The 27,070-nt window shown below is 42.2% G+C and overlaps 2 protein-coding genes and 2 pseudogenes across 2 annotated transcripts; 1 reads left to right on the plus strand and 3 right to left on the minus strand.

Annotated features, from left to right (window-relative positions):
- Positions 1–1,276: 1,276 nt before the first annotated feature.
- On the minus strand, positions 1,277–7,067 carry LOC149111402 (uncharacterized; annotated as a pseudogene).
- A 5,566-nt stretch (positions 7,068–12,633) lies between these two features.
- LOC110056663 (uncharacterized) lies at positions 12,634–13,560 on the plus strand. The gene has a single exon (XM_020763178.1). The coding sequence runs from the start codon at positions 12,634–12,636 to the stop codon at positions 13,558–13,560; it is 927 nt and encodes a 308-aa protein (XP_020618837.1).
- A 2,397-nt stretch (positions 13,561–15,957) lies between these two features.
- On the minus strand, positions 15,958–16,864 carry LOC149111403 (uncharacterized; annotated as a pseudogene).
- A 1,962-nt stretch (positions 16,865–18,826) lies between these two features.
- On the minus strand, positions 18,827–25,936 carry LOC110056602 (uncharacterized). The gene is made up of 6 exons (XM_020763113.2): positions 25,816–25,936; positions 23,852–24,550; positions 23,217–23,348; positions 22,569–22,682; positions 20,941–21,461; positions 18,827–20,301 (listed from the first exon to the last, which is right to left on the minus strand). Exons 2-6 carry the CDS (start codon positions 24,465–24,467, stop codon positions 20,104–20,106), a joined length of 1,581 nt encoding a protein of 526 aa, XP_020618772.2. The 5' UTR covers positions 24,468–24,550; positions 25,816–25,936; the 3' UTR covers positions 18,827–20,103.
- Positions 25,937–27,070: the final 1,134 nt, after the last annotated feature.

Raw genomic sequence — 27,070 nt, forward strand, 5'->3', positions numbered from 1 at the left:
TTTTATGTCAAAGTCGGCGATGTCGCTTGCAATTGTTTACAGGTTTGTAGAGCATTGTAAGACTTAGTCGCGATTTTATTGTGGTCTGATCATGAATCGATGTAATGTAGATTTCCCACCGCTAAGTAGTTATACTACTACACATTAGTACTCCTTAATCGTGTGTTTTATTGGATGATTTTATAATAAAAGGCTATAGTTATGGGCTTAAAACTTTAGCAACTGGCTTTACACTGTGTTGAATTGACTTTACTAAGATTTCTCACCTTAAAATAGTCATTTGGAAAAGTTAACATTAGTACCCGTCAATAGATGTTTTATTGGATGATTTTGCTAGTATATAGCTACAGTGCAAAAACTTTGGTCAGCAGCTAAAATAAGTTAAACGTGACAATGTATGATAATGATCTTGTAATCCATTGGTGTTGAGGAATATCCCACAAGTCACTTGTATTTTCCCGTTATACTGGCACACGAGCCTTGTTTTAGAGTGGGATTTTCCAAGGTATACCATCGTAGAGAGCGTTGCGTATAAACCATTTTTTACCATGCAGTAGAAAATGCAGAAAATACAGTACACAAATAAAATACACAATCAATGCGACATACGCGTGGCGCACGATAGGAAGGTTTAGTGTAATACCGTCTAGTTTATACCGGTTTTCCTGTATGCTGATTGGCTGTATTTTCTATGGCATGGTATAAATTTCAATTTAATTATATACATACTGATTAGAACCTCAATTAAAAAAAAAAAAACATAACTGGATTGTCAAATCATTGTCCATAAAGCAAGTTTATTGACAACTTTGTACAGAGCGTGTCAATCACATGCACAGGAAAGTCTCTTTTGCCCTACATATATTAGCCTGCTCGCTAAATTAAAGAGTAAACATATCAGCTTTTTGACAGACCAAACAAAACAATAAATTCATAAAACGAAGTGACCGCGAGGGAACAACAACAACAACAATGCTTTATCTACTCTGGACACTTAATACACATTTGCAAAGAAAATTATCACAATAACTTAGGGAAAAGATATGTGTTTGAAGTCAAGCCAGGGGGACAAATGAACCTTGCGGTTTCCGAGTTATTCCCTTGCCTTTTACGTGCAAAGCAAAATAAGACCAAGGGAATAACACTTTTTAGCGCATGGTTGGTTTCACAAATATATCGTTCAACTGCACAGTTACATATGTCACTTGGAAATTTGATTGTCAAGGAGAAAAAATTAGCGCCAGTAGTCTAAATGGACACACACTAGGCCCCGACGAACTGTAAGCTTTATCTTTAATGCAAGCGAAATCTCCCCGTAACGAGAACTAGATACAACCAAGATGGCGGACGAATGAAGGCTGATCGCGCGGGCTTTTATACAACAATGAACGCCGCTGACCGACCGACTACAGCGGAGTGCCGCTGGACAACCAGCCTACTGGCGTGGCTTCTTTTTTTCCCTTCTTAAACAAATAAGCATGCAAATAAAGAAACACTAGGCGATAAGTCGGTATGAAATACACACACAGGTTATGTACGAGAAATGTACTGTATGAAGAGCAGTCTTAAAGTCTCGGACCAGATAAGAGGAAAAAAAAAAAAAACTAAACAAATGCTGAGAGACAGCTAAATGTCTAGAATTGTCCGGCTACGGCTAAAGGATTAGGATCGACCGGGCTACTTCAACTCTACTACATAGTCCTGAAGACGTTGCGGGAGACGCCGTTGCCGAGTTGGACGTTTGTTCACTGCAGGACTAACACTTGGAGAGGGGGCAGGTATAACCTCGACGTCATCCGGCGAACCGGGTTGGCTATCCTCACCGTATCTCGGGACATCTTCTGCCGGGACAAAAGCGGAAGGTGGGGACGATAACTCGATGGGGATCCCTGGGGCAGGTGGAGGTAACGGGGGGCTTTCTAGGGAAGGTTCCTCGTCGTTAGGAAGTCCTCGATCATCAATAGGAGGGCTCTGGTCGACACCGATGTCAAGATCGCAGTCGCTGGACTCTTCTTCACTGGAGCGCCAGGGCGTGTGTACTCGGATGGGAGCGACCTTATAGCACTCATTCTTCTTCACACGGTACGAAACGTTTCGTAGCTGTGAGCCAACAAACTTGCGAACATTGCACCACTCACCGTCCACTAAGACAACGAGGTATCGGTCACGACTTTGGGACTTATTACGATCACAGTAGAGGTAAACTAAGTCACCAACAGTTATTGAAGGAGAGCTGCGCAAGTCACTACGCGGGGCTTTTGACGTTTCACTGTGGGGATGGTTTACCAGTCTTTGTAGATGCTGCTCGCGTATTAGCGCCTGATCTGTTAGGGGAATCTGAGAGTTGGTAAACTGATCTCTCCGAGTCCACATTTCTCTAGAGGATAGGCCGTGGCAGCGGATTCTTGAGTTCAGGTGGGCAGTGGCTACGGACAGAGTCCTAGGAGAGACAGGGCCACCTTCCGGTTGCAGCCGCTGGAGTTCGTGTTCCAACTCTTGGATTGCTTTTTCAGCGACAGGGTTCTTGTTCTGATTCTTCACGCGACCTATCTCAAGGCTAATCTTGTGTTGCAATAGGACTTGGTCATTCACGAGAGCTCTGAAGGCGGGCGCTGGGTCACACCGAATGACAGCGTTAGGCCCATCAAGGGGTCGCAGGCCGACGCATAATTGGATTAACCCATCGCGTAAGGTCCCATGCTTCTCGTCTACCACGAGGAGGGTCGAAGTATAGGAGGTAACGCACTCTCGGAGCACCAAAATAAGTTGGCGAGACTGCTTCAGGATATCGGCTGCGAAGGAGACACCCACTGCTGCTGGAGGATCGGAAGTTGACTGTTCTATAACAGCGTGGGGGACGTGGCGAAGTGCAGCGCAAGGATGGCAACCGAGAGAAACGCGCTCTATGGCCTTGTCTAGGTCAAGGGCGTAAAAGTAGCGGCTGACAACTTTCTTAAGCTGGAGACACGATGGATGAGACAACCTGAGGTGTAGGGCGGTTAGTAAACCATCTAAGACCTGTCTGGGCACTACGATACAATCACGCGAAGGAGCCAAAGGCTCAGTCTTTTTCACGACTAAGAGGCCACCACTGGAGATAGAGGCGACAGACAAGTACCTTTTCACGTCCTTAATGTTAGTAAGCTTCTTGGACGGACGAGTCCCTTGTATTAGGTGGGCATGCGTTCGACGTAAGTCCGCGCACTCAGATTGGATAGACAACCAAGTTTTTCGACTTGTGAAAGGGAGGATCTTCTGACCAGATAGGACGTCCTGGGCAGATAGGTGTCGGACGACAGATTCCTCAGCTTGGGTGATGAATTTGCACACCTGACAAGAAGGATCAAAGCAGTCCGGTGCATTGCGGCTTGCAAAGTCAGAAGGTAGGATCGCAGCACCGGCAACATGCCTCACGTTGGCTTGGAAGCGGCTGACAGTTGACAAATAAGTCGACACTCGCGGACTAGCGGAAAACTCTCCCCTACACATTTTCTCGAAGGCCTGGACACAAGGCTTACTGTCGGTGAGCACGCAGGCCTTGTGTTTAGATTGTATTAAGTAGGGGCTAAAGTGTTTTGTTGCAACACCAATCGCAAGTGCTTCCACTTCGCACGGTAACCAGGATAATTGGTGACTACGCAACTTTGCACTAAAGAAACCAGCGAGGGCTAGCTTGTCACCCCGCGAGATGTAGAGAGTGGCGGCGATGCCGGGTCTCTTGACAGCAGCGTCGGTCACGATCCATAACTGGTCATCTGGCTTCGGGAGAGTAATTGTTTGGCTAGACGCCACGGCAGCTTGAGCAGACTTGAAGGCTTCAGTAAGATGTTCGGACCAGACAATGTCATCCTGGGACTGTTTCCCGGCTACAGCCTCGTCAAGGGGGGCCAATAGAGCAGAACAATGTGGAACAACACGAGCAAGGACCTTGACCGCACCGATAAAGGACTTCATGCCGCCAACTTTATTGGGAGGACTGCAGGAGGACAGTGTTGAGACGCGATGAGGGCTGGCGCGAAGAGTGCCTTGGGACCAAGTCCAACCCAAGATGGAAGTAGTTTTGGGGTTGATGATGGTCTTCGACGCCGAAAGGCGTAGGCTAGCTTTATGGAGAGCTTGGAGGACAGAAGACTAATTTCGGAGCAACTCGTCTGGGCTGTTGCGCCCACAATACAGATCATCTGCTATCTTGGCTACGATACCAGCCTGGAGGAGGTCACCCAAGACGCGACACATGAGCTCTTCAAGTGCGGTTTCCGAGCCAGGTATACCCATGGCCGACCGGGCATAGACGCGTACGCCCCGGAATGGGGTAGCGACTCCGCAGTACTTCATGGACTCACGGGCGAGAGGGATCTGATAGAAGGCTCTGGTTAGGTCTGAGACGATGATGTGTCTCCACTGGGCTATGCAGCGTAGGGTAGAATCCACGTCCGGGAGCAGGGAGGGCTGGGGTTTGCTATAACGACCTACGTCTGCGAAGTCAGTGACGAGACGAAAGCCACCCGACGACTTTTTGACCAGGAACGACGGGTTAAGATACTCGACAGAAACATCAACGTCTTCGGGGCGACGGAACACGCCAAGATTTTCCAATTCATCGAACTTCTGCTGGAGCTCGACAAGTTTATCGCGACCGTACAGGGGGAGGCGACCTTTACGCTGAGGAGGTTCTACTGGGCCCATATTTACTTTTGCCTGAAGGGGACCAAAGGCGCCATTGTAGCCGGTAATTGCTGGATCAAAGACGGAGTCGTACTGGACCAAAAGGTTACGGAACTTGGTTGTGATGTCTGGAGGGAGGAGGTTGTCGGGGTCTAGTGCCACGCCCTGGGAGTACTTTGACTCTGAAACTGGGACTGAACACACCTTGTGGTACGGAAGGTTGTCAACTGGGTTGGAAGACTGATCTTGAGTAGACGGACAGAAGACAGGGTTGACCTGGCAAAAGTGTTCATTTCGTTTCAGGACATAAGGCCTATCTGAGAGGTTAGGAATACGCACTCTACCAGCGACGCTTGTGATGAGACAGGGAGGCGGCCACATGTCGACGACTTTGGCCGAACGGGCGTTAGTGGCGTCAAATCGAGGCTCTAGAGCGTACTCAGCATCAGGTAGGGAATCTTCCGGGAGAACTATTTCTATAAAGTCGCCAGGCCAGACAGTGGTAGAAGAAGGGGGTGCACGCAGCACTTGTGCACGGCGGACAGCATTGTGAGTCGGAGGATGGTTGACAGATCCGTAGGTGAAGATGGTACCATCCCCGAGGATGACCTGGCGTTTGGCAGGACGAATGGTTATGTCATTCGCTTCCATGAAGGGAGTACCAGCCAAGACATCTACGTCCAGATTCTCCACAACAAGACCTTCAAATTGAAACGAATGACTTCCACGGGTGAGGCTCAGGCGAGTTTCCCCCAGGACTTTCAAAGGAGAGGAGCCATCCGCTTGATGAGCTGACTGTGAACTGTGCCAGATCCCTGCACCGAGCCTCTGTACAGCGGAGAGCCTGATCATGTTACCTGTGGCGCCGCTGTCAATGATGACTCTAGCCCGATGATGGCCGAAAAACGTGTCAATGTACGGGGACTGACGTACGAGGACCCTCCTGGATGCATCAGACGTAAATGGATCACTCTGCTCAACCAGATTCTGATGACGCGGCGGGTCAACATTACTTGACAAAAGGTCTACCTCAACGCTGTCGTCATCCAGGATTGAAACAATCTGACGAGCTTTCAGAAGGTACAAACGGTCCTGTTCAGGAAGGAACCCACATTCGCTTAAAAAGTGGCTGTGAGAAGCGCGGCCAGCTTGTTTACAGAGGGGGCATTCTTTCGCCTTTTGAGAGGAGCGTCCCGGGAACCTCGCAGACGACTTACTGTAGGTCGGTGTACCCCTCCGAAAAGAGGACTTCTGAGTGGCAAATGAGGCTCCTGTACGCATGACTTTTGTGTCTTCGGCAGAACGGATTTCGTCAAGGAGTGAGTCCAGCGCCTGGGAAATCTCAGGCTTTAAGGACGCCAAAGTACGAGACCGAAGTTCAGTTCCATATCGTTGTTTAACAAGTTTAGGTAAAGCAGGGTTAATCAATCTCAGCCACATTAAAATAACAAAATTCTCTAACGTCGGTGACAATTCCTCTTCCTCCTCAAGAACAGATCCGTGGTGGAGCAGGGTGTGAGGTTTAATTAAACTGTCCTCCACAAAAGCCATAAGACGCTGGAAAAGATCTTCTGGACGCTCATCGAGGTTCAAATGAATGTCATCCAGGTCTAAAAAGTGACCCCCAGTAGTCTGGAATCCGAAATGAAGTCTAATTGTCTGCCATATGTCCCCAATACAAGTAGAATTCTTGACAATCGTATTACGAGAGATAATTGGGCAATAATTTGCAATCTGGCCTAGCATGAGTTCGAGCATGTTTACCTTTTGGGTAGCAGTTCGCCTTCGAGCAGCTGGAACCGACTCCCCATCATCAGTGTAACCGCGTAACGGGCTCGCCCTAGTCTTTTTCAGCCACGACGACCCTTCGCCCAAAAATGGCGCGAAATTGGCGTCCAGAGACAAGGTGTAGAGAAGATTTTGTTTCCAACTCTCGAAGGAGGTTAAAGTTTCGTTCTTTGAGAGGCACCACTGCTTGGGGGCTCTGTTAGAAGACATCGCAGCTTACGGAACAAGATGATATCGACAACCGACTCTTGGCTGCTCGGGAATCCCGACGAATCTGTCGATAAAGTGCGTTGGATCTGACGGGAACGTGACGGTTCGAATCTTTATCGCTGCCACCACGCCAGTAGTCTAAATGGACACACACTAGGCCCCGACGAACTGTAAGCTTTATCTTTAATGCAAGCGAAATCTCCCCGTAACGAGAACTAGATACAACCAAGATGGCGGACGAATGAAGGCTGATCGCGCGGGCTTTTATACAACAATGAACGCCGCTGACCGACCGACTACAGCGGAGTGCCGCTGGACAACCAGCCTACTGGCGTAGAGTAATCGGTGCCCCGGCATCTTCATCCCCCTGATATTGGCTCACGTCTGCCCGAGTGAGCCCCCTTCCAAAATGTTAAAATCTGACGTAAAATAAATTTAATAATTTTCAGCATGGCCTGCCTTATCCCGTCCTGCGTAAAGTTAAGCATAGCTGGTCGTCTGACCGTTGAGTTGTCGATAAATGCCTGAAACGACCTTTGGTACATTTCATGGGATTTCCAAAGTGGGTCTAGAGGCATTTTGCACTGAAGACTGAGGGAAGAGTGACACTAGTTAGAAATCAAACGCCGCCGGAACTTGTCGCGCAAGAGATTATCAGCGGTCGTCAAATAATTAACGACAATTAAATGCACTGATGAAAGGGAATCGCAACCACCTCCCGCAGACGATGCTCTTATATGATTGATTGCCGGTAAAGATAAGAACACCCCATTAGTGACTTAACTACAAGAATAATATTTTTTTTAAACAGCAAAAGCCTGCATATCCCGATGGCCTTGATCGTCATATGTAATCTTTTTATCGTCGCCTAGATTGCGTTATCTACCTTAGAAAGGCCGAAGCCGAGCGCAGCACGGTCTGTGATGGTCTTTTCGGCAATGAGTTAAATGCACTCGGAACAATTGCTTTAGGAATATAGGAAGGGGTGATTCAATGTACGTTATAAATTGTCATCAGCTTCTTGGCACCGAAGGGCGCCATACTATGCCTTGTCCAACAAGGGTAGGTTTGGTGACTTTTGGGTCTGAAGACATGGTTGCCAACGCGGAGGAAGATCTCGCCACAATAGCGATGGAAAGCGTGTGGATACATGACCTCATTAGACAGGAGTTTACAGTCGATGTAACTCCTTGCTTTAGAGAGTCTTCCAATCAGGGCGATCTCCCCATGGATTTCTTTAAAGAGCCGATAACTAGAAATAGACCAGGAGTGAAATTCTTGAAGGGAGAAATGGTAGCTCAGTGTAATTGAAAAGCGACAACCAGCTCCAGAATGCAACAATCCTGTTTTTGACGCTTGTAAAATCAACACGGTAAATGACTAAGAACTTACTACAAAATACACAGATTTGTTTCAATTACTTTTTTCCCCTATCCCAGTCGGTAACTGAAGAGATCAGTCCGAGAAGCAAAGGTACTGCTCCTTCCTAGAGCAACCTCGTTCCCGCCCCGCCCCCTCCCATTCCTGGGAACTAGGTTGTCTCCAGACGACATCGGTTCGACTGATATAACAATGAAGAAAGGTTGATTACTGTGTGGAACGCTTAACGGGACAACGACATGAGAGTCCCACTGGGGAAAGCCAAGAATTGCAACCGTGGACAGCTGTTTCGACCTGGTTGGGTCTCGTCAGCACGGTGTAGCATGCAGCACGAAATGAAGGAACCGGCTGGCTGACCGATCGTCCACCAAACGCACAGGATGGAAATGCCAAAAATAGGAACATAGCAATGACGCGAGGCTGATTACAGTCCTACCTACACCGGCAGTATTTTCGTTTGCGGTCTCTTGCATCACTGTATTTAGTTCAACTAATCAATGACGCGTTTATTCTCTTAACAATTATTTGTGAACTTAGTTTACCAACTTGCTGCATTATTTGATCTTTCATTAACAATAAATAGGCAGTTGTCATTAATTTAATTTTCTTTACTAGAAATAATTGACTCCATGTCGACGTAATGTGACTGGGCATCTGAAATGTCATCAGTCAAGGAGCGAGCGACCAAGCTAATAAACGAAAATCTAGTTTATAACTGAAAAGAATAAAGTACTGAGTAAAAGCCAATTTATCAAACATCAATAAACAAAATATCCTGGCCGAACTCAGCTAGTTTTATGGCTCGTTCGCAACAAAAGATCGTCGGAGTGGCATAATTCAGGACTAACCGAAAAAATAACGAAGTGTCAATATGCTTTTGATTAGTTTTGCTCAAATTAGTAACAAAAGAAAGACTTCTACGGAAACTGATAAGAACAAGCGTAATTAATTAATCCCTCTAGTGACTCGGACAAATCCTATTTCATGTGGTGATGCTGGGATTGCGAGTGGCATACACGGTACATTAGAAAACCCAGTTGAAGGAGAGGGGAGGGGTGGGGAAGGGGTGTAACGCCTCGTACGTGATTTGTATTGAAAGAGTGCTCGGTTCTAAAAATCCTTAGTCTATTTCAAATTAAAAGATGCGATTTTTTTTAACTCTTCAAGCCAGTTCATCTATTGCATACTGATGAGTGATGATGAATGAACTGATTTTGGCTGAATACAAGAGACCGCTTTCAGCAATATTAACTTTTTTGTGTTCTATTTTCTGCCTCAGTTTTTGTTTGAAGAGTAAATACTTTTAAAAAATATCTAAAGAAGTACAGTTTCAGTTTACAGACCCTTCTACAACAGTGAGCAGCCCAAAACCCAAACGCTTTTGCCGCATCCAGCAAGCGACTGATAGAAGTGATTACCCACCCTTCCCATCCTAAGGTGATGATAAATTATGTTCCTGACCGTGACTCATTGTGATTCCGTGGCGCAGGGATTAAGAACTATTGTTGAACGGTCATCAGTCGGAACAAACACGATTCCTTGCTAAAGGAATTAAGAAGCCTATGAGATGAGATAAAGTGTTGTTAATCAGCAGGAGCAACAAAGCAGCTAAAGAGCAACAAAGCAACTAAAGCTCGGTAAGTTGCGTTATATACTTTCAACAATTTACAATTTATATTAAAACCGTTTTTCTATAGTTTTATGTCTGTAAAGATATCGACCCTCTCGTTGCGTCAAACAATGAGTTCCCTTTTAGGCAGTTTCGAGCTCAACTCACTTCATTTGCGACATGGCTAAACGAGGTGTTTTTTTGTTGTTGTTGTTTTTTCGTTTTGCTTGGTATTGGCATGATTTTGTTTACTTCCTAAATTCAAACTGCATAAAAATTTGATGGACAATCGACCCTTTTCAAATGTTTCGGTCATATCGATGAAAAAAAGCGTTTAACTTGACTGACAATGTTCTTTTCCGGAGTGGTCTGTTTCCGTCGGTTTTATTAAATCGTTTTTTTTTTTTTGATTATCATCAAAAATTGATTAGGACCTTGATTTGGTTGAAAATCATGCATCAATAGCATGCGGGCGCAAAACCATTATGTCATGACGCCAGCACCCGCAGATCGCAGCCCGAAGCATCGGTATCATAAACGAAACAGATTGAGCTGCTGTTTACTTATTTGGCCGGCCGAGGACAGTGTGTTTGCTGAGCCGCAAGATTAAAATGGAAAACCATTCTCAAACGGAGGTCAAAGAATTCAATTGCTTTAAGAGAACACATTAATCCGACGAAAAAATAAACAAATAAATCAAACAACCTTTTCAAGTGCCATCTTGGTCTGTCCTTCTGCTAATTACAAACACTATTTACAATAACTTAAGAATAATTAAGATGCCGGGACCCACATATTAAGACTAAACGACAGAAAGTAAACAAGACCAAAAGAAAGTACACTTTACATAAATTAAAAGCAATCAGCCTCGAGACTACACTGATTGAAAACCATAATTCTCAAACGTTCTTAATTGATTCAAACGCTGAACTTTTCATGTACTTAATTCAATGTATTTGGTTCGGCTCATGGAAAGTTCGGCGTCTGAACTGGGCCTTAGTCTGTCTGGTCGTCTGCTAATTACAAACACAACTAAATTGTATTTACAATAGCTTAAGAATAGTCAAGCTGCCGGGACCCACAAACTAAAACTACACGACAGAAACTAAACAAGGCCAAAAGAAAGTACACTTTACATAAATTAAAAGGACCGAGCCGCGAGATTAGACTGATTGAAAGCCATAATTCTCAAACGGAGATCAAACAGGTCAAAGAATTAATTGCTTTTAATTACAAACCACAATAATCCAGCGAAAATATAAATCAAATGAGACAAACAGCCTTTTCAAATTTAGGTCTGTCTAGCCTTCTGCTAATTACAAACATTGTTTGCAATAACTTAAGGATAATTTGGATGCATCCCACATTTAAACTAAACTGGATGTAGCTCTCGCTAAGTGCCAACGAGCAACCAATCAAAACAAATACTAATTGGCAACTTAAAAAAAGTCATGTTTTGTGCACCTCACTTTTTTGAAGTCAAGGATTCAAAACAACGTCAAATGTCTTAAATTCAGATGTAAATATTTTGATTGACAGCGCAGAATCGCCAAAACGAAAATAAGATTCTTGGTTTTAAATCATCGCGATACTACGGTTTCGGCTGTAATGATAACTAACATCGTTTTCTTCCCTTTCTAAAAATTATCTGGAAAATTGAATAATATAACAACAAAAGAATACAGAACAAAAATGAAGCGCCAACAATAACTTCTTGTACGGTACTATGCAAGTCAGATTTACACAAACTTACATGTCTTTCGTGTCAAACAATGTATTTAAGCTATAAACGGTAACAATTTCAATTATATAACGTCCTCTGACAAAGAACAATAGAAGTCTACATTTCATTGACCAACAGCTTGGTTTGAGGATTTACAGAAACTTACGTGCATTTCGATCCGAGGCTTGTTGTATAGATTAGTCAAATATATAACATATGAGCATAAAAGTAACAAAATATTTCAAATAAATAAAGTCCTTCGTAGTCGAACAGCTGGCAAAGGATATGCACAAACTGTTTGCTTTGGGACGCTTGGGCCAGTTGGACGTTAACGGTATTAAACAACTTCAATTATAAATCTCAGTTGCTTTGATTGCTTTTTGCTCGCTGGCGGTGACAAATTTGGCTCACTGGCAGATGTCGAGTTTTCTCTCGTGTGGCTCGCTGGCCGATAGTTTGCAACAGTTGTCGTTTGTTTTAGCTTAGCTTTGATTGAATTCAGTTTAAAGAGGTTTCTTTGATTGCTTTATGCCCGCTGGCGTTGTCTAGATTTGGCACGCTGGCCGAATTTGGCACACTGGCCGAGTTTGGCATGGTGGCCGAGTACTCTTTTGGCTCGCTGGCCGATTGTTGAGCTTGCTAGCTCGATAAATATACCACAGTGGCACTTAACTAAAGTACACTCACGTAGAATTGGGAATAAAAACAAATAAAACTTACAAAAGCAGGTGAAAATTACGTTTTTCTTTCCTCAAACTTGATCAAAACTCCGCTCAATGAATGGCAAAGCTGCTGAGAATCGACGATCACAACCATGCGGGCTTGACGTCACAATCTCTGCGCGCTACGATTGGTCCGTTGTAAGACAATCGACCTTTTCCACTACGTCATTGGAATCTCAGGAATCTTGCCTTACAACATAGTTAGTAGAGGGGAATGGTTATAAACATGTCTCTCGATCACTCGAGATTTTTTCCGCCTGCACAGTACTTTCGCACGGCTCTATAATGCTGCCGCCTCGCCAGCCTCGCGTCTTCGCTCGGCTGGCTCGTTGGCAATAATAGACAAAAGACAATAAAAGGGGACGTGCGAGCATCTTTGCGCGAAAGATTTCCATTGCATTAGTCTAAAAAGATTCTGACAATGTAAGAAAACTAACTCTTACCCATCAATTGCATGGTTTTCTCTTCAACAGCTTGTAGAAAAGTTGACAGTAGCCCCTAAAATAAAAATCCAATCAACGCCAAGTGCCGATAAAATGGCTCTGACCGCCGAAGGAGGACTGATGTTGTTGATCAACTTCGCTGCGTTTACAGGGAATTTGCTGATGTGTTTTATTTTGTACAAGAAGCCAAGTTTCCACACAACTGCAAACACATTCACTCTGTCTTTGACCATTTGTCACGTGTTTACCTCTTGCCTGGTCATGCCGTTCACCGCGGGCTCACTGGTGGCGGGAGAGTGGATGTTTGGACAGACTTTGTGCGACATTCAGGGATTCGTGTTCCTCGCCTTAACATGGGTGCCATTGCAGTTGCTGACAATCATGGTGGCGCGTCGATATTTAAACATCACCCAGTTGTTATTCCACAATAAGTGGTTCTCGCTTAACCGATCCACTGGAATGGTTTTGACAATCTGGGTATTCGATGTAGTCGTGCTGATGTTTCTCGCAATACTTGGTGGCACTGCGTTTCAATTTTCTCCAAAACGATCATTGCTCTGCACTAGGCCCTTGAGCCGTGAAAACCAAACTGTAAACATATTTAATACAGTGATTACATCGGCCCTTTACATAGCGCTGTTAATTATCTCCATCATGACATTGTGCGCTATCAGAAGACATGAAGCCACCTTTCGGGCTAGGAGAAGAATTACCCCGTTCGACATGAGATCAGCTGCTGAAGCAAAGATAACAGATAAAGTTTTGTTAGCCCTTACAATAGAAATCCTTCTTATTTGGATGCCTTTTGTAATAATCAAGCTCGTGGAATTTCCAACCCAGCCGGCAGTCATGGCTATTCCACGCCAGGCCCATCTGGCTTCCACTTTTCTTTGGTTTGCTGTCGCTGTCCTTCACCCCGTCACATATGGGGCTTTGTACAGACCGTTTTCAAGAGAACTGCTGAGAATTGTGCCGACTAGATTGCGCCAAAATAAGGCACATGCTGAACATGCCATCTGACATGATTATACTGACGTCCTGGACTGTATCTGAAAGCGGTTAAGCAAGTTGAGCTTTTGCAAGTTTGCAACACTGCAACAAATAGTCACGTCCTGTAGTCCTTTGATTTTTGTATTAACATAACCATTTAGTCTGGTAAATGTATAGCCACGACAATTTAAATATAACGACTGTTTTGTTTAAGAATTCTTGGCAGTAATGAAATAGTAACTTCAAAGTAAAACAGATGACTCAAGCAACCTCGTTTCCAGGACTTTTAGCCCTAGGAACAAGGTTCCCGCGCAAGGGGCCCCACCGAATAAAGGAACTATAGAGCACGCGCCGATTACATTTTGATGACGCGGGTCCCTTCTCATTTTTATTCCCCTTCATCTAGCTGGTGTTTTTCAGATATAATGACATTAATATGACAGTAAAACAGATTATAATACCTCGCCCGGCTCAAGGCGAAGGAACCTGGCATAAGGTATGCTATGAATGCTAGGAAACCAGCATTCCTTTGTGGTACTTTCAGTTTTCGCCGCTTGCATCCCCTCGTGAGTTCGTCTTTTAAAATTTGTTCACTGTTAATTGGTCACTATATAAAACGTTTCTGTGTAATCAAGGCAAACGTTTCAAAACTTGGGTGGTCTTGAGTTAGACGCTGGAGGAAACGTGATCGCTGACACTCGATGGGCTTTAAGTTAGTTTAGTAAATTAAGTTGACGTAAAAAGGCTTGCAAACTACCTAAGTGTAGCAACAACAAGAACAATTTATTTCATTATTCCCATACGAGTACATAGCATTACCTAAAATATAATATAGCAATTATATTGTAACTAAATTACAATAATTTAAAATATATTCTGTCTGTAATCCATGCATGAATGTATATAGACGCTAAGCAGCTGTATTGAATGGAGCGTTTCACGATTCGGCGCATGTCTGCATTATTTATTCTCCCGTACAGGCTTTTTGGCACAGGCCCAGTTTTTCATTGTTTAAGAGCCAATCGTAAGCAAGTTACCTCATTTTTCATGCGAATAGCCGTAAAATCATCAACCATAGGATACATCGCACGGGTCAACACTAAATTCAATGGTCGACAGCGTCAGCAAAATCCACTGAAATCTTCTCAGAATTTTGGTCATTCGCCATTCTTCCACGACTAACTATAGTATGTGCCTAATGAAGTACATCTGAATGGGGTTTTAAATCGATAACATTAATAAGAAACGAACAAAAAAATATTTTGATCTACAGACATGCACCGAACCGGGAAACCTCCCTTTTAAGTTTGCAGAATAAGGGGCCAACATTATTAAAAAGAAAAATATAAAAACCTTCAAGCGTGAGTCATCGTAAAGGTGACAGGAAAGTAGAAAATGCACTATTCATGTTTCAGTCCGTGACCGATGACAAGACTCTGCTCCTCAAAGTGTATCGTTTACTTATAGATTATAACACAGGCGGCCCAGACATTGAATACGATTAATACGTGACATTATGCTGTTGGCGATTGCCTTACAAATTTAGCCGTTTATAAAGACAATGTATGAGAATGCTTCGAAAATTACTCTAAATGCTACGTGTAGAAAATAATTTGAATAAAATGACTTACCTTATGTTTGCATTGCGTTATTTTGATGTCTCTGGGCTCCTGGAGGTGGTTTAGAGCCATTTAGGCGAGTTTTACTTTCTGGCTGTTTGCTTCCCCTTAAGAGACATAAGGTAAGCCATTTTATTCAATTTATTTTCTACACGTAGCATTTATAGTAATTTTCGAAGCATTCTCATACGTTGTCTTATAAACGGCTCAAATTCTAACGTCTGGGCTGCCTGGAAAACTTATAAACACTTTAAAACAATGAAAACTATCTAAATCTTCTCTTATTAAACTAATAAACACTACAATTTAAATATAGCGACCGGTTCTGCTTAAGAGTTCTTGGTAATAATGAAAGAAATAACTTCAACTGAAGTAAAATAGATGACTCAAGCAGACTCGTTCCCAGAGTTTATTCTAAGGGAAAAGCTCTGGGAACGAGTTTGATGACTGAAGGGGATGCTAGATGACTATCAAGGCCGCCCGGATACGCAGCAGGCTTTTATTGATTGTCAACTGGCATATTGCGCTCCCGGCACCACTCAAAACGTTTTGGAAATTCTGCGCGAATTATGCTCGTTTCTCTAAATTATGCTTCTCGTATCAAAATTACGCTACTTGGTTTTATAGAAAAGATACCTCCTGCAAGAACTAATCAAAAGGAATATATTTTATATTAAGAGAGGACGGCATAGCTTATTGCTTTAAGCATAGAGATTTTTCAAGAATAAAAACACATGGAATTGTGACCAGACAAATCTGGTACAGAAAATCCGACATGCGTTTCAATGCATAACTTTCACAAAATGCACTAGATGGATAAGATGTCCGCCTAAAACACAAAACTTACGTAGAACAACAAATCCTGAAAATTTAAGCTCAATTGGGCAAATCCTTCTCAAAATATATTTTCCCAAAGCAGAGCTTTGTACTTACAGTAACAAAAATGCTTCCCAAAATAAAACTTCAATACCTCAAGATTCAAATTCCGGTAAAAACAAAGGGCTAACAAAACTTTATCTGTTCTTTTTTCTTCGGCAGCTGATCTCACGTCGACCAGGGTAAGTCTTCTTCTCGCTCGAAAGGTGGCTTCATGTCTTCTGATAGCGCACAACGCCACGATGGAGATAATCAGGATTAACAGCGCTATGTAAATGGCCAATGTAATCACTGTATTAAATATGTTTACAATTTGGTTTTCACGGCTCAAGGGCCTAGTGCAGAGCAATGATCGTTTTGGAGAAAATTGAAACGTAGTGTCACCAAGTATTGTGGGAAAAATCAGCTCGACTACATCTCATTAATACCCAGATTAAGCGAGAACCACTTATTGTGGGATAACAACTGGGTAATGTTTAAAAATCTACGCGCCACCATGATTGTCAGCAACTACAAAAGCACCCATGTTAAGGTGAGGAACACGAATCCCTGAATGTCGCACAAAGTCTGTCCAAACATCTACTCTCCCGCCACCAGTGAGCCCGCGGTGAACGGCATGACCAGGCAAGAGGTAAACACGTGTTTGCAGTTGAGTGGAAACGCGGCTTCTTGTACAAAACAAAACAAATCAGCAAATTCCCTGTAAACACAGCGAAGTTGATCAACAGCATCAGTCCTCCTTCGACGGTCAGAGTCATGATTTTATCGGCACTTGGCGTTGATTGGATTTCTATTTTGTGGGCTACTGTCAACTTTTCTGCAAGCTGTTGAAAAGAGAATCATGAAATTGCTGGGTAATAAATACTTTTCTTACATTGTCAGAATCTTTATAGACTAATGCAATGGAAATCTTTCGCGCAAAGATGCCCACTCATCAACTTTTGTTGTCTTTTGGCCTTGTTATAATAGTTTCCATTATTTAGTTTTAATGTGGGATGTATCTTAATTATCTCTAAGTTATTGCAAATAATGTTTGTAATTAGCAGAGGGCTAGACAGACCAAGATGGCTCTTTAAAAGGTTGTTTGTTTTATTTGATTGACAATTTCGCTGGATTATTGCGGTCTGTATTTAAAAGTAATTTAGTCCTTTAGCCTGTTTGATCTCCGTTTGAGAATTACGGTTTTTAATCAGTCTAATCTCGCGACTCGGTTCTTTTAATTTATGTAAAGTGTACTTTCTTTTGGCCTTGTTTAGTTTCTGTCGTTTAGTTTTAGTTTGTGGGTCCCGGCATCTTGATTATTCTTAAGCTATTGTAAATACAATTAAGTAGTGTTTGTAATTAGCAGACGACCAGACAGACTAAGGCCCAGTTCAGACGCCGAACTTTCCATGAGCCGAACCAAATACATTGAATTAAGTTCATGAAAAGTTCGGCGTTTGAATCGAATTAAGAAGGGCTATTCGAATTTGGAACAGCCAGCCGTTCTTCCCGCCTAGCTTATCCGGGAATTTTGGGTTTGGAACGGCTTTGATTCAGAGGTCGAACTTTTCATGAGCCGAACCTAATGCATAAATTATTATAACGTATTTTCCAAGCAGTTTTCAGTTTGCCTGAAAATCGCTGACACTTCGATGTGATTTAGTTTAAACTAAATAAAGTTCGGTGAATTAAGTTCGACGTCTGAATCAACAGGTGTACTTTTGATAATTTGGGTCGGTCGATCCAAATTCGAATTAAGTTCGGCTCATGAAAAGTCTGAACTGGGCCTAAGATGGCACTTTAAAAGTTTGTTTGTTTTTTTCATTTATATTTTTCGCTGGATTGTCGTGTGGTCTCTGAAAGTAATTAAATTCCTTGACCTCCGTATGACTCCGTTTGAAAATGGTTAATTAATCTTGTGGCACAACAAACACTATTCTCGGGTCAAGACTGTTTTCACCAGTACAATCCGTTTCGTTTATGATACCGTTGCTACGGCTGCGATCGTTGGAAGCTGGCCCTGTGACATATTTCGAGTCTGCTCAATTGTTATATATTTCAAACCAATCCAGGACCTTATAAATTTTTAATGATGACCTCAAAAAATATTTAATAAAACCGATAGAAAAAAAGAAAACACTCCAAAAAGAACATTATCAGTAAAGTGATAAACTTTGTAGTCTCAGTCAGCGATGTAACCAAAACATTTCAAAACGGTCGATTGTCCCCACAGATGTGCTGAGCAGTTTGAATTTGAGAAAGCAAGGGAAATACAAAGAAATTTACTCGTAACCATATTATGGAAGTTAGTTGAGTTCGGAACTGTCTAAAATTGACGCAGCGTGGAGAGATATAAAAGTGGTATATCATAACGTACCGAGATTTAGTTGCTTCTGCAATCAGTTTGTTGCTCCTGTTGATTAATTAACAACATTTTATATGTAATGTGCCTTAGGTTCTTAATTCCTTTAGTCACGGAATCGTTGTTCCGGCTGATTACCGATGAACAACAGTTCTTAATGCCACGATACGAACATAGCTTATTACCTCAGGATCGCGGGAGGGGGGGGGGGGGGGAGGGTGGGTATTCACTTATATAGGCCGCGTACTTGCTGCTGCAAGCTCTCCCGGGCTGAAAAAGTGTCTGGTTTAAAAACTGCTAAATAGTTCTTTAGATACTTTTTTTATGAATAGTTACTCGATCTTCAACCAAAAACTGACAGAAAATAAAACACATAATAAAAGGTTAATATTGAAATGGTTTGAAAAAAAAAATGCCAGTGCTTCCTGAAGAGTAAAGGTCACAAACAAATCACATCTTTTTATCTGAAGTGTATTTTAATACAAATTACGAGGGGTTACACTCCTTCCACCCTCCACACCCCATCTCCTCCCTTCAACCGGGTTTACTTATCATATCAATTTTTGAAATAGGATTTGTCCGAGTCAAAAGAAGGATTAATTACGCTCGTTCTTCTCAGTTTCCGCGAACAGTAAAAAGTCTTCCTTTTGTTGTCTAATGTATTTTTTCATTTATTCGTTTGATTGTTATTAATTTGAGCAAAACTAATCAAGAGCAAACTGACACTTCATTAGTGTTTTCCTTCAATGAGTCTTGCATAATGCCATTCAACCGATCTTTTGTTGCGAATTTCTTTTGTTGATTATGACGTTTACACGAGGCCAGCTGATTTCGGCTAGGATATTTTGTTGAATGATGTTTGATAAATTAGCTTTTACTCTGCCAGACCTTTACTCCTTTCAGTTTTTATACCAGTTTTAAACTAGTCACTCCTTTATTAACTTGCTCGCTCGCTCTTTGACTGATGTCATTTCAAATGCCGAGGCACATTACGCCAATATGGAGTAAATTAATTCGTGTAAAGGAAATTAAATTAATGACAACTTCGTAGTAAGTGCCGATGGATGATCATATAAGACAGCAAGCTAGTAAACAGAGTTCACAAATGGTTTCTAAAGAGAGTAAATGCGTCGTTGATCAGTTGAACGCACGCATCAACCAATCCAAGAGGAGGTCGCCTGGACCGAAGTCTCTCCGAAGCAAGCTGTTACGTTGATTGCAAATTCCTTTCTAATTGGGTCATATATCCACGCTCTTTACATCGATATCCAGGCAAGATATCCCTTCGCGGTGTAGACAACCATAGCTTTCGACCCAAGCCGCGCACCCTACGCTTATTTGGTTTGCATTGAACAAGCAGCTGATGACAATCAGCTGCTTCATGAGGTACCAAAATCCTGTTTTGTGGGCGTTGCTTGGAATTTTTTTCACCCTAACACATTATATCATGTCATACTTTTTTGGCCCTATCCCCTAAAAGGTTCTGCAAAAGCTCCCGCTGTGGACCTTTTGAGACTGCACGCTATAAGAGCTACCAAAACCGCTATTTCAATCTCTAAAAGGTACTACGAGCACCCCCGTCATTTTTATACGGATATCCTCCCCCAGAGGCTTCCACACCGTTCAGTTCAGTCATTCCAAGATCTTTCACTACTTCCGTTACTGTAGAACAAAATGCTGTGTAGCTACACTTGATTATCAGTTCTCTCACACTGCGAAGTTTTCTCAAAGTGACTATTGGTGACCAAAGTACCTTTGAAGCAGGTTCACTACTGATTGAAACACGTGCGGTTTAAAGTGCACAGCATCATAAGGTTTTCCAGGCAGCCCAGTCCCCTCAGGATATGAGTCGCTGATAGGAAACATGTCTAACACGTCGATCCCTGCTCGGCACATGGCGTGCATGGCGTAAGAGTTAAACAACAGAACACGCTACAAAGAACAGGACAGAGGAAACTTTTGTGAGTAGAGTTATGTTATTTGAAAACAGTTTGCGTCCCTCTATTCACGTTCAAATCAGACTGATTTGTATCTCATCTCCCCTTTCCGATTCGACCCGAACCGACCCGACCCGAGAAAAGCAAATACATTTCAACCGCAGTTTACAGACACCCTTTTTATGTAGACTTAATTGTTACAGACAGTTGTCTTTGCTCCCTATCTGTAGCCCTACGTTTTGCCAAAATAAACTGACCAACCCCCGCCCGTCGGTTTCTCTTTGTTTCTCTGTGTTACCAACCATGTCCGCCTCAATTGGAGATGGAGGAGCGGGGAAGGAATTGCACTTAATTATTACTGGTCATATCTAGAAACAGAAATGAACGTTGCCAAAACATAATTTTGTGGAGTAACACACTTGACATTGAAGTTACCCTTGACAATTTTGCGCGCGAACAATTTTTCGAATCTCGAATAACATTCAAACAACCACTTACATAACGTAATTTTTGTTTCTAAAAAAAGGGAAAAGGCAAAATGGAAAAAGACTGACGTAAAGTACAGCGCATATTTTCCATACAAGGGTTTCGCACAGGTGAAGTTTGGTTGTTTGCATTCTTGAGGTCATCTTACCTGGTAGGTCAAAAATCTGATGCTTGTTGAATGGCGAGCATTGGTTCTTGGATCACCATATTTCTCTTTATTAATGGCAGTCGTCGTCTTCCAAATAAGTTGTCCTCTAAACCGCCATGATTTCTTGTTCGTCTTGAATTTTTCATTTAGCAATCTTATAGTCTTATCTATAAGCCCCATGTAGGTGGTGAAGTTTATAGTGTGCACGTAGTGCAGACCTAGATTGAGAATCAACACACTTTTGTCGCTGTCCATGAAAGGCTGAGAAATGACGTGAAAAATTTCGGTTAACACTCTCCTGACACTGAAATCCTTGTCGTCGTTTTCTAGTCTTCCTCTCGTCAAGTTCCTGCCAGGAATTCTGTATACCCAGTTGTAAGTGTTGTTACATCTTTGGAAAATCTTTTTACATAGCGGCTGCCTAATAATGGATTTATAAAAAAAGTCCCCGACTGAATCACCGTAAATCCATAATGTTTCTAGTTTCCCAGCTGGATTTCTGTTTCTTGTCTGAGGTGCCTCTAAAAATTTTAACGTATGAAAATATTACGAAATAGATATTAAGAGAAATAGAGAAAAAATGTTCATCGAACAGATGCATCTAAAATGTCTCGCACGGTTTCTACCCACATCGGCTATACTCTTGTTTATGAAAAAAGGCCAGTTGCATTCTAAGAATTAAGGTCAAACCGGCACACAGGTTAAAAATTGTGTTTGAAAACCTGGGTGTTTAAAGCCCCAAGGTGTGGGGGGGGGGGGGGGGGAGGGGGACTTCCGTATAAAAAGGAGCGGGGTGCTTGTCGAAAATTTTGAAAAGAATCCCCACGAGGTACAACGATCCTGTTTTGTGGGCGTGGTTTGAAGTTTACTTCAGCCTCAAGAGGTACCAATTTTAAAACAACTCGTTATCTCCCGTCATTTTTTTTTTCAGCTCAATACCCAATAAGGTACCACGAAAGCTCCCGCTGAGGATCTTTTGAGGTTGAACACCCTAAGAAGTACCAAAACCTCAGCTTTTCAGTTTAACCCCTAAAAGGTACAACGAGCACCCCTGCACCTTTTATATCGGAATTCCCCAGGGGGGGTTTCTCCCCCCCTCCCCCCTCCCAGCTATACTCTTATTTAGTAAATCAAAAAAAAAAAAATACTTGTTGCATTCTAGAAATGAAGATGGAACCGGCACACAAGTTTAGAACTGTGATTTCAAAATAGAGATACTTAAAGGGCCTACTCAGCCACACCTTTGTTGTTGTTTACATACGAGAGTTTGGCTATTATATTTTATTCAGATCATGTCCAAATGAAGGAAATTACTATGAAACTACTAAAGATAATTAAACATACTTTTAGGAACGCAACTTACAGTAAAGCAATAAGATTTTGCTTCACCATGCAATATTGATGGCATTGAAAATGGCTGACTAGGGCCCTGTAAGGTTCCTTCGGGTACGTATATAAACTCGTTTTCAAGACTAAAATCTTTTCAAAAGTTAGAGTCTTTGTAAGAAAACTAAAACTCTTAAACTGAGTCTATGCTTTCTCACTTCTAACCTAATGATGGAGAGTTTAAGGGCAATTTTCTTGTTTCCTGACAGTAGCTAACTACATGAACAGAGTCAATAACTCACCGCTAATGAGATATGGTTTCCACGTTTCATTCATCCATCTTCCATTACCATCCCACATTTCAGAACATCTGATTCCACAAGGTACATTAACGGAGCCAAATTTATCGATGACCTCTGATGATCGAAATGGTATCCATATAAATTTGTTCTAGTAAAATTCCCCAAATCTACTATATTAGCTTGCGCAACTTGTCTTATGGAGAATGCAGATTGAGCCCAGACTCACAATGACTTATGAAGAATTATTGTCTTATTCCTATATTCTCTTTACAGGAACTAGTCTCCTTTGCAGGACAAGGACTTGAGGGTTTATTGACTTGATGAATATGAGGACTGGAGGAAAGTTTGTTTGGCTCTCGATTATCGCGTAGAACAGCGCGTTTTTATACGAGCTAGTTGGCCAGAGTTGATATCGTCTGCCTGTGAAATGCAATCTCCGGTCGATCCCTGCCCTAATTGACATTTGCATGTGTTCAAGTTCGATAGCATGAAAGCGCGCACGTAACCAAGAGATTATGATCTAACTGATAAAATTTCTCGTTTGATCGTGGTCGCATAAAACAGGATTTTATTTGTTCTTACTTTGCGGAAATTTCAAAAATAACACTGGAATATCAAAACAAAATTGCATCTACTGCGTGTACTTACTTTGAAAAAGTAGCTCGGTTGAATGTGGAATAAGAATAGTAAATGGTGCACCGTCCCATAAAGGACTCAATAGAAATGGTTTGTCGTGGCCAGGAAGAGCATTTGGTGCTTGATATCTACCTTGCACATTCCCTGGTAAATAATGGAATATAAAGTAAAATAAGTTTCGCTGGCAGTCTATAACTAGGAGTGTCCACCTCAGACTTTGTAAGAATCTTTAAAAGACGAGGATCCCCTAATGTATAAGTTATTTGCGGGGAGACATTTGGTGGGAAAAAATAACTGCATTTCTTATGAGCAAGTATGAAGAAAGGGAAGGAAGTCAATAGGACACTGTTTAAAGTAAGTTGTTAAAAAGGAATTCATGGAAAACTGTAAGGGATATCATGTACGGTGACTGCACCCTATAATCTAAGGAAGAGTTCAGCGAGGCCGGTTACTGAGTTTCGACAACTACTACATGTCGTTTACTAGATAGAAATACTCATTGCGTGTCAGAGGTTGCATACGCGAATCCTGGGTCCCACTGAGTTTAATATTCTACGTAGATATATATGAGGCGCACAATTTGACGCTTCTGAGCGACTCACGTAATGGGATTGAGTTAGTCCATTAAATGTATTGCTGTTACTGACCTTTAATAAACCAGTCGCGTGGAGGGTCTTTATAGCCATCACACAGTGAATACTCCAAAACCACTTCCACGTGGTATTGTCCTGGTTCTAAAACAAGAAAAATGACTTCGTACTTTCCATTACCATGATCAACTACTGTTGGAGACATGGAAGAAGGGCCTCGTACATGAACCCGCCAAGAGTCTCCTCCAACCTTCTTGTCCAAATTGTCCCGTGTTACAGACTGTATTTCAAATCGACTAAACTGCCCGGCAGGTCTGATATCCCACAATATCAGATAGCTTTTAGCCGCATCTGTCCTGCTTTGGGAATGTTGAAAGCCCTTATTCTTGCCCCATTCCATGTTTTCTGCGCATGGTCGTAAAACTTGTTTCCAGTCCATTCGCATTCGCTTTAAGCGACACCATGTCTCGAGAAAGTCCGCGTAACGCGCGTTGTCGCGCGTGTCGTTGTTCATTATCCTCGCGTGTAGCTTCCGTGACGCGATGTGAACTCTGTAATGATGGTGGATCCAGTATAGGTACGCAAAAAAACACAATGTTGCAACAGTTACTATTTTCCGAGAGATTAGCCTGTTGTTGCATGTCCATGCTGCTAAGGACGTGCGAAAACTCATCCAGAGCTGGCCAGCATCAGTTTCAAAGCAGTATATGTTTCCCTTGTCCCGTTATTGTCTCCGGATAGCACCTGCGGGAAAAACTGAAATGCAACGTTCTATAGAAATCAAAATTCATATATGTTATTCTGCGGAACAATAAATAGCACCGTAGGGGCAATCCAAGCTTAGCTTAGCACTGCATCTCGCTATTTCTATTCAGAACTAAAAAGTAACAAACCTTTTCATAGTGCTTAAGACTGAATGGTCTGATTTTGCCATGGTGTAAAATAGTTTTGCAACCTTCTCTCGTGGTATACCCTTGAATATCCTACTGGTCTCGATCTTTTCATTTTAGATTCTTGGTATACACACTCACTGGCTGCCTGGCTCCGCTAGCCCCTATGACTATTCCAAGCAGCTAGTACTCTAATTTTTACTTTTAATATTTTCATTGTTGTAATTTGTTATTTTGAGCAAGAGTGAATGCAAATAAAGATTGATTGATTGATTGACATAAAGGCTCGACTTGTGTATACCGAGAAAATACCAGTGACTTATGAGATGTTCCATGATGTATCACTCGAAAGCGCTGCATTACTAGTATTTACAAGCGATGATTATTATAAAACGTTGCGACATTAGAACTAAATTAACTACGATGATTGCAAACTGGACAACATGTTTCACTGGCAATACCCTTGTAGCAGCAAGGATTTTGTTTCCATATTGTGTTATATCATTCGTTTTGAGTTACAAATTCCTTTCAATAAAGAACCAGAATATTTTTATGCAAGATAATTTCGATATTATTGTCTCTGAGTCAATTCTTTCATTACAATCTGTCTGCTATTTGTGTTCCTTACGAAATGGACGGTCTCGTCCCAGTCTCTCAGTTCACGATTGAAAGAGAAATCTGAGAGAAGACTCCCTGATGTACGGTATAGCCCTTGTTTCAAATACAAGATCTAGATCTTACTAATGGATTTCAATTTGTCAGAGCCCCAATGGGGGAGCAATTCATTTTATGTGAAATTCAATGATACTTTCTTGAATGTGACTTGACATAATTGATATTCTAAGCAGAAATGAGATGTTGAACTTTGAAAGCAGCTTAAAATATATTCAGTTCTCTTAATTACTGTTTTCTACCTTTGTACGGAATCGACGGATTTCAAAAGAAGAATTTTCCTTGCGCAAAATAATCGGAACAGAGGGTATTTTCTTAGCCATTTATAGGAAAAACCATTACATCTCGTCTTCCGGAGTCAAATTCTACCAGTAGAGGTTACTCGCGAAGGGAACCGGTGTAAACATTTTGAAAAGTCTAACTTTACATTGAATCTAGTGGTTCTACAGCGATACTTACCTTTATGAACAAATCATTTTTTTACTGATGGATTCACTGTCGGTCCTTTTGTAGTTTACGGCATCGTTAGTAAGTACAACACAAATTTGAAAAATAGAATCTTCACAGATAGCCTTTTTCCTTCATCAACTTGACCTTTGAGTTTTGAACTGGTACCCGCTAGAGAGCCAATAGTCTGCGGGTACGGCGCAATGAACAACACACCTGCCTCCAGGTAAACATTATACACTTAATCACTGGTCCCAAGGTAAACAGTTTGTTTTGTTTTCCCGAGCCGGAATCTCGATGTTACCCGAGGCGAAGCCGAAGATTCCAGGGAAAACAAAACAAACTGTTTCCCAGGGGACAAGTGATTTAGTGTTTTGCTATATAGCTGGGGCTTAGTGTAAAGTTTTAAGGCGAGGAGAAGTCAAAGCAACGACTGGTTCGTGGAAGAGCGCGCGACAGTTGCTCAAATGTTGCTCACCAGGCAACATTAAGATTTAGCCAGTGCCACTTGACCATAAATCAACCAATGGGAGCGCTCGTTACATTCACCTGAACTCCAGCTATAAAACATAACATAGTGTTTTTTGCGTTCAAAAATTGAGGGAAGGGTAAAACAAAAACCTGTCAACTTTCTATCCTTCCTCAAACTTGTATTCATGTGATCATGGTGCTCTTTTCTGCCACGTCGAAAACCAATTAATCGTGATACCGAAGAACTCCAAAAGCAGTGCATGCACCCCTTAAGTAACTCACTTCATATATTTGTACCACTCAGCCCGTGAGTACACTTAATGTTGATAGCTGGGTTCCTGACATAGACCAGTCATTGTTCTTTTTCACTTAGTTCAGAGTGGTGTGCACTAAGGCCCCGTTCACACTGCGTCGGAGAAATCTGAAAACGCAGCTTTATTTCTCCTGTTAGGCCTACCGTCCAAACTAATCCGTCGCGAAAACCGAGCTTTTCAAAATCGCTCTTTTAACCGGGGGAATTTGAAAACGCCGGCTCTGCGTTTCAGTGTGGACAGAAAACGTTTTGAAAACAAAGCTTTTCGAAAACGATGAGGTCACGACAATCACGTGATTTCCCTGCACGAGTTTTACTCAAACACAAATCCAAAATGAGCGGTGATTGTTGCGTTTTCAAATTTCTCCGGCGTAGTGTGAACGCAAAACATATGATGCGTTTTCAGAGTGAAACATCAGTTTTCGAATTCCTCCGGCGTAGTCTGGACGCGGCCTAATGTAATGATTTGGCGAGCTGCTACGC

This window comes from Orbicella faveolata, unplaced genomic scaffold, assembly GCF_042242905.1.
Source record: "Orbicella faveolata isolate gen_17 unplaced genomic scaffold, um_ofav_v1 contig_24, whole genome shotgun sequence".
Classification (NCBI taxonomy): Eukaryota; Metazoa; Cnidaria; class Anthozoa; order Scleractinia; family Merulinidae; genus Orbicella; species Orbicella faveolata.